General features: G+C 49.3%; 1 protein-coding gene across 4 annotated transcripts in view; it reads left to right on the top strand.

Annotated features, from left to right (window-relative positions):
- LOC8025795 (proline-rich protein 36) overlaps window positions 1–12,133 on the top strand; it is a 57,798-nt gene extending 45,665 nt beyond the window's left edge. For 3 of the 4 annotated variants that reach the window (XM_029984355.4, XM_040498783.2, XM_029984356.4), the window contains 2 exons: window positions 3,536–3,619; window positions 11,288–12,133. In XM_029984355.4, the coding sequence (XP_029840215.2) occupies window positions 3,536–3,619; window positions 11,288–11,985 (782 nt within the window). In that variant the 3' untranslated portion in view covers window positions 11,986–12,133. The remainder of the gene's footprint in view (window positions 1–3,535; window positions 3,620–11,287) is intronic. The other variant, XM_040223275.3, reaches the window with a different exon arrangement.
- The last annotated feature ends 253 nt before the right edge of the window (window positions 12,134–12,386 follow it).

Genomic DNA, 12,386 nt, shown 5'->3' with positions numbered 1-12,386 from the left:
TTGTTTAGTAACCACCATAAGAAAATTCTGAACCGAAGGAAACGGTTATTTTCCTCAGCCAAGTCAAGAAACACTCCGGAAGCATGGTTTAAATACAGTGAAAGCGAAAAGCTTACAAATTAGAAAAAAGTATATATCTTCTAACTTTCTTAATCAGGACCTGCCTAACATGTTATTAACCAACGCGCAAAAGGTCTGGCAGGCGATCCCGTCTAGAAATCAAAACCCCTCACCCATTATCCGTGACAGTAGTGAAACCTAAAGCACTCCACGGACCTGAATTTCTTGGCCCTGCCCGTGCCAAACAAGTTTTCCAAACATAGGCCCCGTCCGAGCCCGACAAGATTCCTAAACTTAAACTTTTTTTTTTTTTTTCAATCAACGCATTTGCAGTTTTTTAGAGGCCACAAAACGTGGGTATCATATTTTTTGTCCATTTTTAAGCTCGAGCCCAACATGTTTTCTAATTGAAGTCGGAGCAAGGTTCGAGCCCGTCATATTTTTTAAACATAGAATTGAGAAGGTTACGTGTGGTGGACAGCATTAATTAAGATTGAAAGAACTTGGGTAATTTCCCAGTGGTCCGCCTTTTTGACTTTTGCCACACTCCGTTTGCTTGCACAGGGTGTAGTGGAGGGATCAAAGCAAACTATATTACAGAATATAACACAATACAAAATGTATCAAATTGCATATTTGCGAAGGCAGGTCTAAGGTTAAATCATTGATGCCAGTAGGAAAAAATGTCGCCACGATAAAGACTAACTTCAAGAAACAAGTCGAAGTTTATCTTAAAACAGCTGTGCGATTTAAGGGCCCAAACCCGCTGCATGAACATTCCGACTGCCTGCACGCGTTCGTTCAAAATACCTAAAACCGTGCATGAAATATAGCGTGACTCACATTGGTGGGACATCTGTGCACCATCAATGGTATCCACGTCTTTCGTTCAATGGGCTACTCCACGATACCTTAACATTCAGGCTGCATACTTCCCAAGCTCACCTCTGTTTCTTTTTTTGTTTTTTTTGTTTTTACAGCAGAGCTGTTAAGGGCTAGTTTCCCCAGTATCGTGACCGTGGACAAACAAATGTCGACACAGAACTCGAGACAGCTGCCGCCATCTATGAGCGACGGCGGCAACCAGACAACCGGCTTGCCAGTTGTCTGGTTGCCGCGTCGCTCATAGATGGTGGCAACCTTTCTAGCCTTTCCACTCTGGTTTTCACCAGAATGTAAAGGCTGAATTTCTCTAGGTGTCGTCCTAGAAGTCGTCCTTGAGGTCGTCCTTGAGGTCGTCCTAGACGTCGTCCTTGAGGTTGTCCTCGAGGTCGTTCTCGAGGTCATCCTAGAAGTCATCCTTGAAGTCATCCTAGACGTTGTCCTCGAGTCGTCCTGGACATTGTCCTCGAGGCCGTTTTAGGAGTCGTCCTTGAGGTACTCCTAGACATTGTCCTTAAAGTCGTCCTAGACGTCGTACCTGAGGTTGTCCTCCAGGCGTCGCCCTCGAGGTCGTCCTAGACGTCGTCCTTGAGGTCGTCCTAGACGTCGTCCTCGGCGTCGTCCTCTAGGCATTGTCCTTGAGGTCATCCAAGAAGTCATCCTCGAGGTCGTCCTAGACGTCCTCGAGGACATCCTTGTTCGTAACCACGAGGACGTCGTCCTCGTGGTTACGAAGTAAATAACCTTGGATCGTTATATGTAGTTGAACCTCGATTTAACAGTCACCGGGACCCGCTAATTACTTTGTTAAATTGGGAAATTTGTAACATCGAGTTTCGTTAAATTCAGATTCAACTGTATGTCTGATTCTTTAATCGTTCAAATAACCAATTGCACCATCACACCTTAATCCTTACATTTATGTATACATACTTCATTCCCACCATAGTACAGGTTTGCTGGTCTTCCTTCTTTACTAGAGTGGAAAGGCTGAAAGTTTTTTTCGTTGAGCTTAGGGGAGTGTTGGGGAGGGTGGGGGGTGAGAGAGATAGGAGCAGTTAACAGGGAAACGATTGAGATTCCAGGTGTTGCAAGAAAAAAGAAAAAGGATTCAGAGGATCCCCCCGTTTCAGAAACCACCTTTGCCAACGATTGTCAAATGATCTCGGGCTACGACAGAACAAATGTCTATTCAACCGCACTAATAGATTCGAATACTCTCCTTTTGCTCCGTCTATTGAAAATTAGAACTGCCTCTCGAACGATATAGCTACTGAAGGTGGCAAAATCATATTTTGCAAAAAAGATGTTTAGCTTTGTTGTTGGGATGTTGTTTTAAACCTCGTGTGTGTTCATGTTTTCTAGTAATTGCAGATATTACTGCATTTTTGGTTGAAATAACGAGTGCTCAAATTGTGTATAGCCTGTTTCAAGTTTGTTATTTCATCTTAGTTCATTTTGTTGCTAATGTGTTGAGTGCTTTTCGATTTTGATCCCCCCTCCCCCCTCGTAATATATTCAAACAAACGTCTTTGAGGCTAATAAGTGGCTCCCTAATAAGCTAATAAGTTCGAACTTGAACACGCGAGAAGTGTGCCGTGGTCCCTTCACAACTGGTGTGGTGCACTCTTTTATCGTCGTGTACTTGGGCGCTATTCCCGTCCAGTAACTCTCCCTCATTTTTCACGGTGCTTTTGAGCTGCCGAGAGAGCCTAGACTGAAGAAGGGAAGCAACTGAACGTGCGGTCTAGCAGCTAGAAACTCTCAAACCTAGATGCACTACGCCTGCTGCAGGCGCCCAGCTTTTCCCCTTAAACTTTGTGAGAGTCCAATCTCCATTGTACCTTTTTGAAAGCATTACCGTCCCACCAACTTGAAGTCAAAACAGTCTTGGAAGCGTAAGTGGGGTGCCTGGAACTCGTCATGGACCGGTGCATCTGGCGTCCCGTGCGGAGAGCAAGTCGTCCGCTTCTTGCGCAGAACTTGTGGCGACGTCAGTACAACGCCAACCTCCGATCGGCTTTGATCGGAAGGATAGCGGGTAGACCTTGACGCCAGACGCCTCGACGCCTACCCGCTATTTTTTTTTCGATCGGCCAGCAAGAGCTCGGCACTGCGACATCGTCACAATCCCCGTGCGAGAAGCGGATGAACTTGCGCTCGTCGAAAGTGGTCCTGAAGCGGTGAAAGTTGGCACATCGCGCTGTCGGATGTCGCAATCCTGGCGGTCGGTTCGTCGAAGTTCTAGCCAAAAGTAGGATCGAACGAGAGAGTAACCGTCTATGGGCAGTGCTCTAGCTCCCGGTCGCCAGATCAAAAACCCGGAGGCCAAAGGGTGTCTATTGCACCTTCCTCCACCATTATGCCACGCCGGGATTGTAACGGGCACCGGCGCGAAGCTTCTCGTTGGGCAGAAACGTAGGGACCACTTTTGAGGAAGCGCTATACAGACCGGTCGTGGACGCGCTTTCCGGACAGCACGGTACGACGCAGTAGCGCGGCTCTCGAGGCTCCCTCGCCGTGCCAACGGGTCTTGGGGCGGAGGCCGATCGCACCCCGTCACCGAGTGACCCGGGTCCATTTTCCCCGACAGGCAAGAGCTCCGGCAAGAAGCCTTCGTCTGAGGGCTCCGTCAAGAAGAAACCTCGGAAGGGGTCGCCTGCTTCTTCGATTTCGGGTGAGTGCACCATGCGGGACACTCAGGAAAACACGACTGGTACACCCTTTTCTAAAGTCCGTGCCACCGCCTGTTCGCTGTTGCTCGATCGCGTACTCTGAGCATGTGTTGGTCACGAGGGCTGCGTCGGCGTTTAGTGAGGAGTTAAATCTGATTGCGCTTCGTTTACAATGTTGCTCGACGGACTTCTTGAAGGCATCTATTTAGAACGCATTGCGCACTGCACCAAACGGATTGTCTGTGAACTGGCGCCAGAACAGCCGGTCGGTCTCGTCTCGGCTGGGCATGGCACTCCCATTTTGCAGCTTGCCTTTCTTCACTTTGCTGCACCCGCCATTGTCGCTTGTGCGTAATACGCAGAGCCCGCGAGCCTCGCTGGCTTTTAGCGCGATCGGCTTTGCCACAGCCGGGCGCACCCAAACGAGGCTACATCCGAGACTTGCACGCGAAAGCTCCGAGAGCTGGCCCTATAAATGCTTTAAGGGAAAAAGAACAGTAGGTCACAGGGGAGCCAACGGATGCCCTGGTACAGTGCCGATTTGGCGGTCCTGAGGACCCCAGTCTCTTTTCTAATTGTGGACAGAGTGGGGGGTGGTGTTGTCGTCTATGTTTGTTTGGGGTCTTGGGTCGATGCCGGCATACTCCCAGGCCGAGCCACTGTTCCGCCCGATCCATAAACCCAAGAACCGCTTAAAACGTACAAGTCCTTGGACGCCTTCAGCTACCTTGAATGCGAAGGCGTCGGCAATGGGCACCTACCTCCCCGAGGCGCCAAAGATATGCGCTAAGCTTCCCTACAGGGGTCGTCGAGTCGGGTTTTGCTTCTAGCAGATGGTCTTCCGGAGTTTGAATGGTGCTTCCTTTGGTGTGGTGCGAGTCCATAGAAAGTACCATGTTCGAGTGCTCCGACTCACTTGCTTCAGTACGCGAGGTTCCTTTCCCAGATCTCCCTGTCGCTTGGCATTTCTATGTGCCATAAGGACCTGGTTGGCATTTATAGCTGTACGGAGATGGCCGGTTGAGACACCTTGTCCTCCGGTGTCGCATGTTGCGTCCTCCGTCGTGAGCACATCTGAGCGGGTGAGCGCCGTTATGCCCATCGGCGAAATGCCGCCATCCCGCGATCGCCCAAGCTCAGTGATGTCGGCGGCGTCCCTCGTCTCGAGAAGACTGAAGGAGCTTCGCTCGTTGCATTTTGTTCCTACCGGCTCAGATCGGGCCCCTAAAAGCACTACACGGGCATTTCTACAGTGAGCTCACACGCAATTACTTGTTAGTGAATCAGGAGTCGTCCTGCACCCAGCCAGAAACGGAGGTATTTCTCTGCTCCCGTCATGACAACCAGAAGTTGCCCGAATACCCTGTACCACACACTCCGTGGGACTGGCCAAAAGTTTGAGTTATAAGGCTCTCTAAGAGTTGAGCGCGAACAACTGAACACGTGCGATTCATCGCACGTGTGCGATTCATCGCATAGCAGCGCACAAGCATGACATGGGGATTGTTGCTGAAAGGTTTCCTTGACTTTGTTTAGACCTTGACGTCACCAGTGGGAGTTTACAGTTCACTTAGGAGTGCACTTGGCATACTGTATACTGTAGACGGGACTTTCGGGGTCAGCCTTACAGAACAATCTCAGTCATATATTGGCAAAGATGGGTGCACTTGCCAGGGGAAAGGGTTGAGGCTGCTCGCAAAGAGACTTGTTTCCTATGAAAACTAGCGGGCTCCCCAAGAATGTGTAAAAGAAATGGGAAATTTCGGCATCTTGAGACTTTTTTTTCGTGCGATCGCGAATTTTCTTGCAAAAAAAAAAAAAAAGAACAATGAAGATGCTAAATAATCATCTATGCTAGTGTATGCAGCAAGATAATGCCTCATGAACGCTAGAAATGCCCATGTTTCGAACCACCTTGCCTCTGTTATGCCGTGGCTGGGCGCAGCAACCTTGGTATCGATGAAAAGCTTGTTTTGTAATCGCATCATTTTACGCTTCGACACTCTTCTCGATAACAAAGCGAGGACCCTAGAAAAAAAAAGAAAAAAAAGCGTGCAGGGACGGAAACAGCACTCATCAACGCTCCTAGCAGCTGTCCTTGCCCAAGCACCGTCTGATTCCCGGGTCAGCTTTTGGAGCTGCATGGGAGTTTCAAAACTGCTCAATTGACCTTTTTCTGAGTTTGGCCTCGATCGTGGCGCGCCCTCGCGGGAATCGCTCGAAACGGTATTTAAGGCTCCGGTATCGTCGCTCCGTGGTCCGCGCCAACGCCAGGCCAGTCGTCGCTTCGCGTGCATCTTTACTTCGGAATGGCTGAGGACAGACCCTCGAGGATTAATGAAAGCTACTCTCTACAATGCAGACGACCTTGTTCGTTTTTATACCTTCAAAGATGGATCGACCGCCGACGCCGCATCGGTTCCTACCGTCGACTCGGAGTCATTTAATCGTCACTTTGGTGTAGCGTCGTGCAAGCAACTGAAAAGGGGTCGGCTTTCCAAGCAGAGTGTTTCGTAAGGAAAGTGATGATGACGAGTTTCGGTCCCGACTCAATTATCCATTTTGTGCGGAGCTTGGGAGCTCCGTTTATGAGGCCCGGCCACTACAGACAGCTGATTTCGCACTCATTGAGCACCTAACTTATTCAAGCTTATTGCGTTCCGTCACTTCGCCGTCCTTTGTACCACGAGTGCGCACGGGGCATCGCCGTACCCAGGAACGGGTAATCAAATCCTGACGGGATGAAATCCGGGCGATCTTGATATCGCGAAGGCTCCCTTGCACCGTCAAAAAGTAAGGAACGGTATGGTAAAAACAATCTCACTTTGAATTCAGCAGGTTTACAAACCTCCAACGAAGTGGGCTTTGCAAACAGGGGAGTTTGAGGTTGGGTGACAAGGCGTTCCGTCAAGGTTTCGTCTCCTTAGGGCTGGAATCCATTTTGCACGTTTTATAAATGTTTTGCCAGTGACCGATTTTTTTTTTTCTTTTTCAATTTTTACGTGGCATGACACGAATCTGTATAGCGCACGCCCGAAGAACGGAAAGCTTTATCCACATAACGTACCCGATACTCGAGTATTGGGTACGTTATGACTACGTTGTACAACCTATCATGAACACTTACTGTATTTTAGTTAAAAGCAGAATGTCGCGTCGTCACGTTGAGAACCTGGCCGCCTGACAAGGAGGATATGCACGTCATAGGTTTCTGGAAAAAGCGGGGGGGGGGGAGGGGGTCTTCTGAAACTGAGGTAGAAAGGGCAGGGTGTTGGACATCAGGTGCTTTGGTGCGCCACCCGCAAAAGGCTGCTGGAACTATATAAAATGTTTTATTTCAACCATTTCTGCTGCTATTTCTGCAACTAAACAGCAGCACAGTGGTGAGCCATGACGACTATGAAGCCAGGGAGGGAGTGAAGCCAAACCAGCACTGCCTGAACGACTGAGCGGACGAGAGAGCCTCCAAAAATGGCACCTTTCCCTTTCCTCCCCTCTCTCAGAGTTGGCGCATGCGCCCAGCTATCTCTAAAAAAGGTCAATTGTGCCCCTTGCTCACTTTAGTTCCCAATTTGACTCAGGATCATAGACGGACATTCGTTCAAACAGATATTTTAGACTACTCATCGTTTCAGCAATCACAAGTACAGCCTCAAGGGCTGTCAAAGTGAGACACACTTTCTGACTGCACAGCATTTGCTGGAGTTTAGGTACACTTTGGGTCTGCTTTGGGACATGTTTTGCTGGGAGGGGGGTGGGGTGGAGGGGGGGAGAATCGCTCTTCGCCACGACCGACTTGTGTCCTGGGACAAAGCCTTGGAGCCTGCTCGTCACGTGGGTCTGAACATAGCCACTTGCATGCTCTAGCATCAAGGTCTCTACTGCTGTTGTCAGTCCCTAATCTTCCGAAAAGAAGAAGGGCGAAGAGGTGACAGCGAAGAGGCAAGCCTGAAAATCTGCGCGCGTGCCAAAACGTTAACATTTTTTTAGAAGCGTGCACACATTCTTTTTTTGCTAGAAAGTATGTCCTGTTTGGACTGCTCTTAAGACGGTGCAAACTGTTGGAAAGCACTCACTCCACCGGCGCACATAAGTTAACCATTCGTCGAAGTGTTGCATCAACGATTGCAGGTTCAGTGGCCGCCACTGCAGACCTAATACACAAGGTGCAACACACTCAACAAACGGTGGCCCCGTTGCTCAAGTTTGTTCGCAACTGCTTTTTCTAACACGGAACACGTTGTAATGCTGGCACGTAACCATTTTCGTTTGCTAACCAGCGACGGAAGTCAATAAGCCCACTGCCCGCCCAACGCCGACGCAGTGTCCGTCTCTTCACCGACTGGACACAGGTGCCGGCCGAACGCCTTCCTCGAGGGCGTCCGTGTCACTCTTGGAGTGACACAGATGCTCTGCTAGGTGAAATGAATGTGCTGCGGGCTTCCCCAGAGAAAGAGCTTGAGAGGGAGTGACGGAGAAACGCACATGGCACACGGCGTGCCAAGGGGACATCACGCAGTCCTTCGGCGATGGGGACAGCGACGCCGCTCGTCGAGTTGGGAGGTGCCACCAAAGGCACGCCTGTAGTCGAGACAAATACATGTCTAGCAAACTCGTACCCAGAATAGGGGGGGTATAGTGATGGTTAATTTTTTTCAAACTAATCTTCAGGTTGCGACTAGACGTCGCCACACCGAAGACCCCATAACGTGGGGTAAACAACGAGCGGCCGCACTTGGGTGGTGCACGCCACTTTACCACTGCCTTTTTATTCTAAACTAATAGATTATGCATGCCACCATTTGCGCCATCCAGTCTCCGCATGTGTACATAGTTTCTTCACGCTAACTTGTTCACACTCTGTGTTAGAGTGGGCTTTGTACGCTAATGTGGCAAAGGGGCGACTTTTTTTTTTTCAAAATTGTTCCTCAAGCTCATTGTGGCACTTTGTGAGGCACGGGGTGTTGGAACGGCAACGGAACGAAACACTGTGCTTACCAACAATGATGAAAAAGGTACAGGACTAGAACCACCCGAGCAGGAATTTATGTGAGTCCAAATTGCAGCAGAGAAGTCTTTGCTCAAGAACATGCTATTCTAAGAGTGCTTGCTGCCAGGCTCTACCACCAACTGAGGCTTATGCTAGCTGTCAAAGACAAGTATGCACTTTGACCACAGGATTCCCTAAAAAATAAAAAAAAAAAAAACGCTGCAGTGGAAAAAAAATTTTTTTCTTATTTGGTACACACATATATTCTAAATCATTTTTTGGTACACACATATATTCTAAATCATTTTGCCACAAAAAAAAAAAAAAAAAAAAAAAAAATTGTGCCATATTTACGTTAGACAGAATTGAGGTAGAGTTCATGGCCCGCTCTAAGCCCCGCCCATAAATAAGTGGCCCCGCCCATTACTGCTGGAATGGCTTGGCTGCTTGACCAAACACACTATCAAGAACACGTTAGCAAGTCCAGTGTCTCCCTTTCGCGACGTCCGGTGTGTCTAGTCTGGAAGTCTAACCGCCTGCTAGTCGTGCGAGCAGACACGCGGAAGCCTCCGGAATCGTCGGCTTTTTCACCACCGTCTATTGTCGTCTGCAATGCCCGCGAGACGTGGATATGAAAGCGTTTTTGCCTTTGTCCGTCCGCTGTCCCGTCCCTGGAACGATCACAAGACGCGACCATGAAAGAAACGCTCTAGCATTCCATCATGCACGAGCTGCGGTCCAATACAAGCGTCTGTCGGCGTTGATCGATGTTCATTGATAAGCGACCGAGAGAACTAAAAGAACCAACAAAGCAATATACAGTCCTTCTAGTTTTGCTGTTTGCCGTGCATTATGTGTGTGTTCGCCGTGTATAGCGAACACGACCTATTGAGCCCAGACGACAACACCCTCGCAATATCCCAAATGGCAAATGGTACATCACGCTGTTCTTGTTATTTTTTTCACGTGGCATCCACGAGCAAGGTGGGTGAGCGTCATGACGCACAATTAGAACGCGACATAAATACATTCGCTTTGTTTGGCCAGGTGTACCGCAAAACTTGAGAGCTTCTTTCCTTTCGAGGCGAAATGACGGGACCATACCTATACAAAGTTGATGCGGGCTGAACTTCTGATCGCCTCCAGACAGACGGGTCCCAAATTCTCACCTGTGTAGGTACCCTCTTGGCATTGCAACCCTGGTTGCAGTCGCGACGGTTGCACAATTCACAAAGCAGCGGGGCCACTTTTACGGGAACTAACATCTTTTTTCCGCTCCAACACGCACAAAGAAGGAAATCGAGCCAGGTCGATCAAAGTAGTTGATGTGGGACGCTAGGCTTGGGCCAGTCCCGATACGACAACGAGCATCCGCGCAGCTGTAAACTACGTCGGTTGAGGAGATCTTAATTCCTCGAAACACCTCTGTAGACTCAAAAAACAAATAACACCTACAGAAATTGACGAGCCCAACGAGCTATGATCGTTCAGCACACCGCAGAAGACTCCGGCAGCCATGTTTTTTAACGTTTCAAATCGGAGCAGAAGCAATCTCGGAATATATTTGAAAACAGTGAAGATTCTATCTTAATTATTTGCTTCTCAAACTTAAAAAAAAAAAAAAAAATCAATTAATGCTTTTACAGCACGGAGTTACAAATTTACAACCATTCTTTCACGTGTCAAATATCTCTCCAGTCAATGAGAAATGGAACAAGCATCCTGTAAGCACGAGACAGGGCTTAGCGGACTGCACCCTCTACCTCCTGCACCTAAATAGCGTCTAACAACGTAAATATTGCTTTAAAAAAAATCATTTTTTGTGGTAGAATTTTTTTTCACTATATGTGCTCCATTTAAGCATTTTAGAAAAAAAATTTTTTTTTTCATCGCAGCGTTTTTTTAACGAATTCATGACTTGAGTGCAGAGCGAGTGCATTGAAAGGGAATCACACCTATTAGTGTTCAGCGCAAGCAGTTTGTGAAGGGTACCAGTATAATTTCCTACATACCATATTTTCCGGGCACCCGGCACGCCGTGCATAGTCTGCGCTTAGTGCCTAGTCCAAACATAAAAATTATTGTGCACAGCACGCCTTTACAAATGCCTGCTGTATTAGCCCCAAGGAAGCTTGTATTATACAAACATTAATATACTTCATCATTAAAATCCTTCACGCCTCGTCACAGTGAATGATCTCGAAGAAAACATTGGGTATATTTCGCACCTGTAGATAGTCTGCATCGGGTGAAATTTCAACTTTCAAACAGTCTGCGGACTCTGGTTCAGAAAGTATGGTAGTCTGGCCAGGTCAGGGTCGTCACATTAGATGAAATGCATTTGTCGAAATCATCGAAAATATTGATCCCATCCAGTAAGTGGCATTAAAAACTTGCATTCTTTTTTCTTTTTCTTTCTTGTATAGTTGTTGCACAACTTTGCTTCTTTTTTTGTAGGCGACGGAGGTTCCTTTTTTTTTTTTTTTTTCTAGAAACAATGCAAAGTGCCTTTTGCTAGAACCGTAAAAGGGCAAGGACCTCGTCTCCAGGTCCCTGTCCCACCTCCAGGTCAATGGAGGAATGCGAAAAGAAAGAAAGAGAGATTTACGACATGTCTCGCAAAATCGACGAGTAGGGTGGTAACATGACACTCACGCTTTGTTCTTTGCTTCACACGCAGAAAAACAACAAGCCCCTCCGAAGTCGCCGCCGAAGCCGCAAGTCAAGCCGCAAGCCAGGCCGCCGCTCAAGCCACAACCCAAGCCACAGCCCAAGCCGCGACCGCAGCATCCTGCGGTCCACCAGGGCCCCTTGGTTGCCAACCCTCATCACCGAGACTCCAAAGCCCCAAGCTGTGCGAGCACGCCAACTCCCCCGCGGAACGCTGGCGTGCCGACGGTGCGGATCCACCCACCGGCAACGCCGGATCCGGCCTCGCTGACGTACAAGCTGGACGGCGGACGTATCGGCTCGCTGCGGACCTTGCCGGCGAATCCGGAAGAGCCCCGCAAGTACACGCTGTACCCGGCCAAGGGCACCGTGCTGGGGGACCTGTCCAAGGTGGCGGCCGCGGCCCAGCACCTCATTGGGCCATGCGTCATCAAGCGCGTCACGCTCAAGACGGGCCAGACGGTGTTCGTGTACCGCAAGCCGGCGGTCGGCGGCGGCCCGGGTGAGACGGAGTGGGTGCCGGAGCCGGTGGAGCGGCGCGAGGAAGACGGGAAGAAGGCGGATGAGGCAGCGGGTCCCGCCACCGGGGAGGACGGGGAAGACGAGGAGGACCTGGCAGACACCTCGGAGTGGGTGTCGGGGGACGGAGACACATGCATCGTCGTAAAGTTGCCCGTGGACGACGACGAAGACGCTGCGGCGTCCTAGCACGGCGGTGGAGCGTCGGCAACTCGTGCTCCGGGAAGTTTTGGGACAAACTTCGGGGCGTCGGAAACCGACTCGTGCCGTCCGGAAAGACTTGCTCAACGTCGTAGCCTCCTCGTCTTCTCGATTATTTGCTTTTCTTTTTTTTTTTCCCGTACGTGCAAACTGGGGTTTCCAAACAGGCTTTGTTTGTGGCATCATCGAGTGTGATTGAAGTGACGACTGGGAATGAACTTCATCGCTATTTATGCCTGCAGACACATTGGCGGAGACGGGGGAAAAGGAGGCCCCGTTTCCCGCTTTATTTCGTGCGCGAGCGACTGGGTGTGAAAGAGACAAATTGTGTGTTCTGGAACGTTGTACCATATTGTAAAATAAACATTCTCTTTTCCGGGAAAGCGTCC

This window comes from Ixodes scapularis, unplaced genomic scaffold (genome assembly GCF_016920785.2).
Source record: "Ixodes scapularis isolate PalLabHiFi unplaced genomic scaffold, ASM1692078v2 PGA_scaffold13__105_contigs__length_92229423, whole genome shotgun sequence".
Lineage (NCBI taxonomy): Eukaryota > Metazoa > Arthropoda > Arachnida > Ixodida > Ixodidae > Ixodes > Ixodes scapularis.
The sequence above is the reverse complement of the archived record's forward strand: the minus strand, read 5'-3'. Positions and strand labels throughout refer to the sequence as shown.